The sequence below is a fragment of the Eimeria tenella genome, genomic scaffold (assembly GCF_000499545.2).
Source record: "Eimeria tenella Houghton genomic scaffold, Eth_scaff2857, whole genome shotgun sequence".
NCBI lineage: Eukaryota > Apicomplexa > Conoidasida > Eucoccidiorida > Eimeriidae > Eimeria > Eimeria tenella.
The window spans coordinates 587-864 of NW_013542733.1; the positions used below are offsets into that span (position 1 = coordinate 587).

At 33.5% G+C, this 278-nt stretch overlaps 1 protein-coding gene across 1 annotated transcript in view; it reads right to left on the bottom strand.

The window, feature by feature from the left end:
• Positions 1-157: 157 nt before the first annotated feature.
• The window catches only part of ETH_00042860 (uncharacterized protein), a gene marked incomplete at both ends in the record, with an annotated part of 435 nt that continues 314 nt past the window's right edge, over positions 158-278 (bottom strand). The window contains one exon of the mRNA XM_013375528.1: positions 158-275. Coding sequence (XP_013230982.1) covers positions 158-275 — 118 coding nt within the window. The remainder of the gene's footprint in view (positions 276-278) is intronic.

Here is a 278-nt window from a genome sequence, read left to right on the forward strand (position 1 = left end):
TTAAAATTAAAATTAAATTAAAATTAAAATTAAATTAAATTAAATTAAATTAAAATTAAATTAAAATTAAAACAAAGAAATATAAATTGAATTAAAATATAAACTCCAGACTTCGGGTCTAAAAAAGGTGCGGCGAAAGTCCCCCAAGAAAAAGAAATTAAAAATAAAAGTTAAACAGCCCCACACGTTGCTGCTGCTGCTGCTGCAGCAGTTTCTGCTGCTGCAGCTTCTGTTGCAGCTTCTGCTGCTGCAGCTGCAGCTTCTGCTGCTCCAGCTGC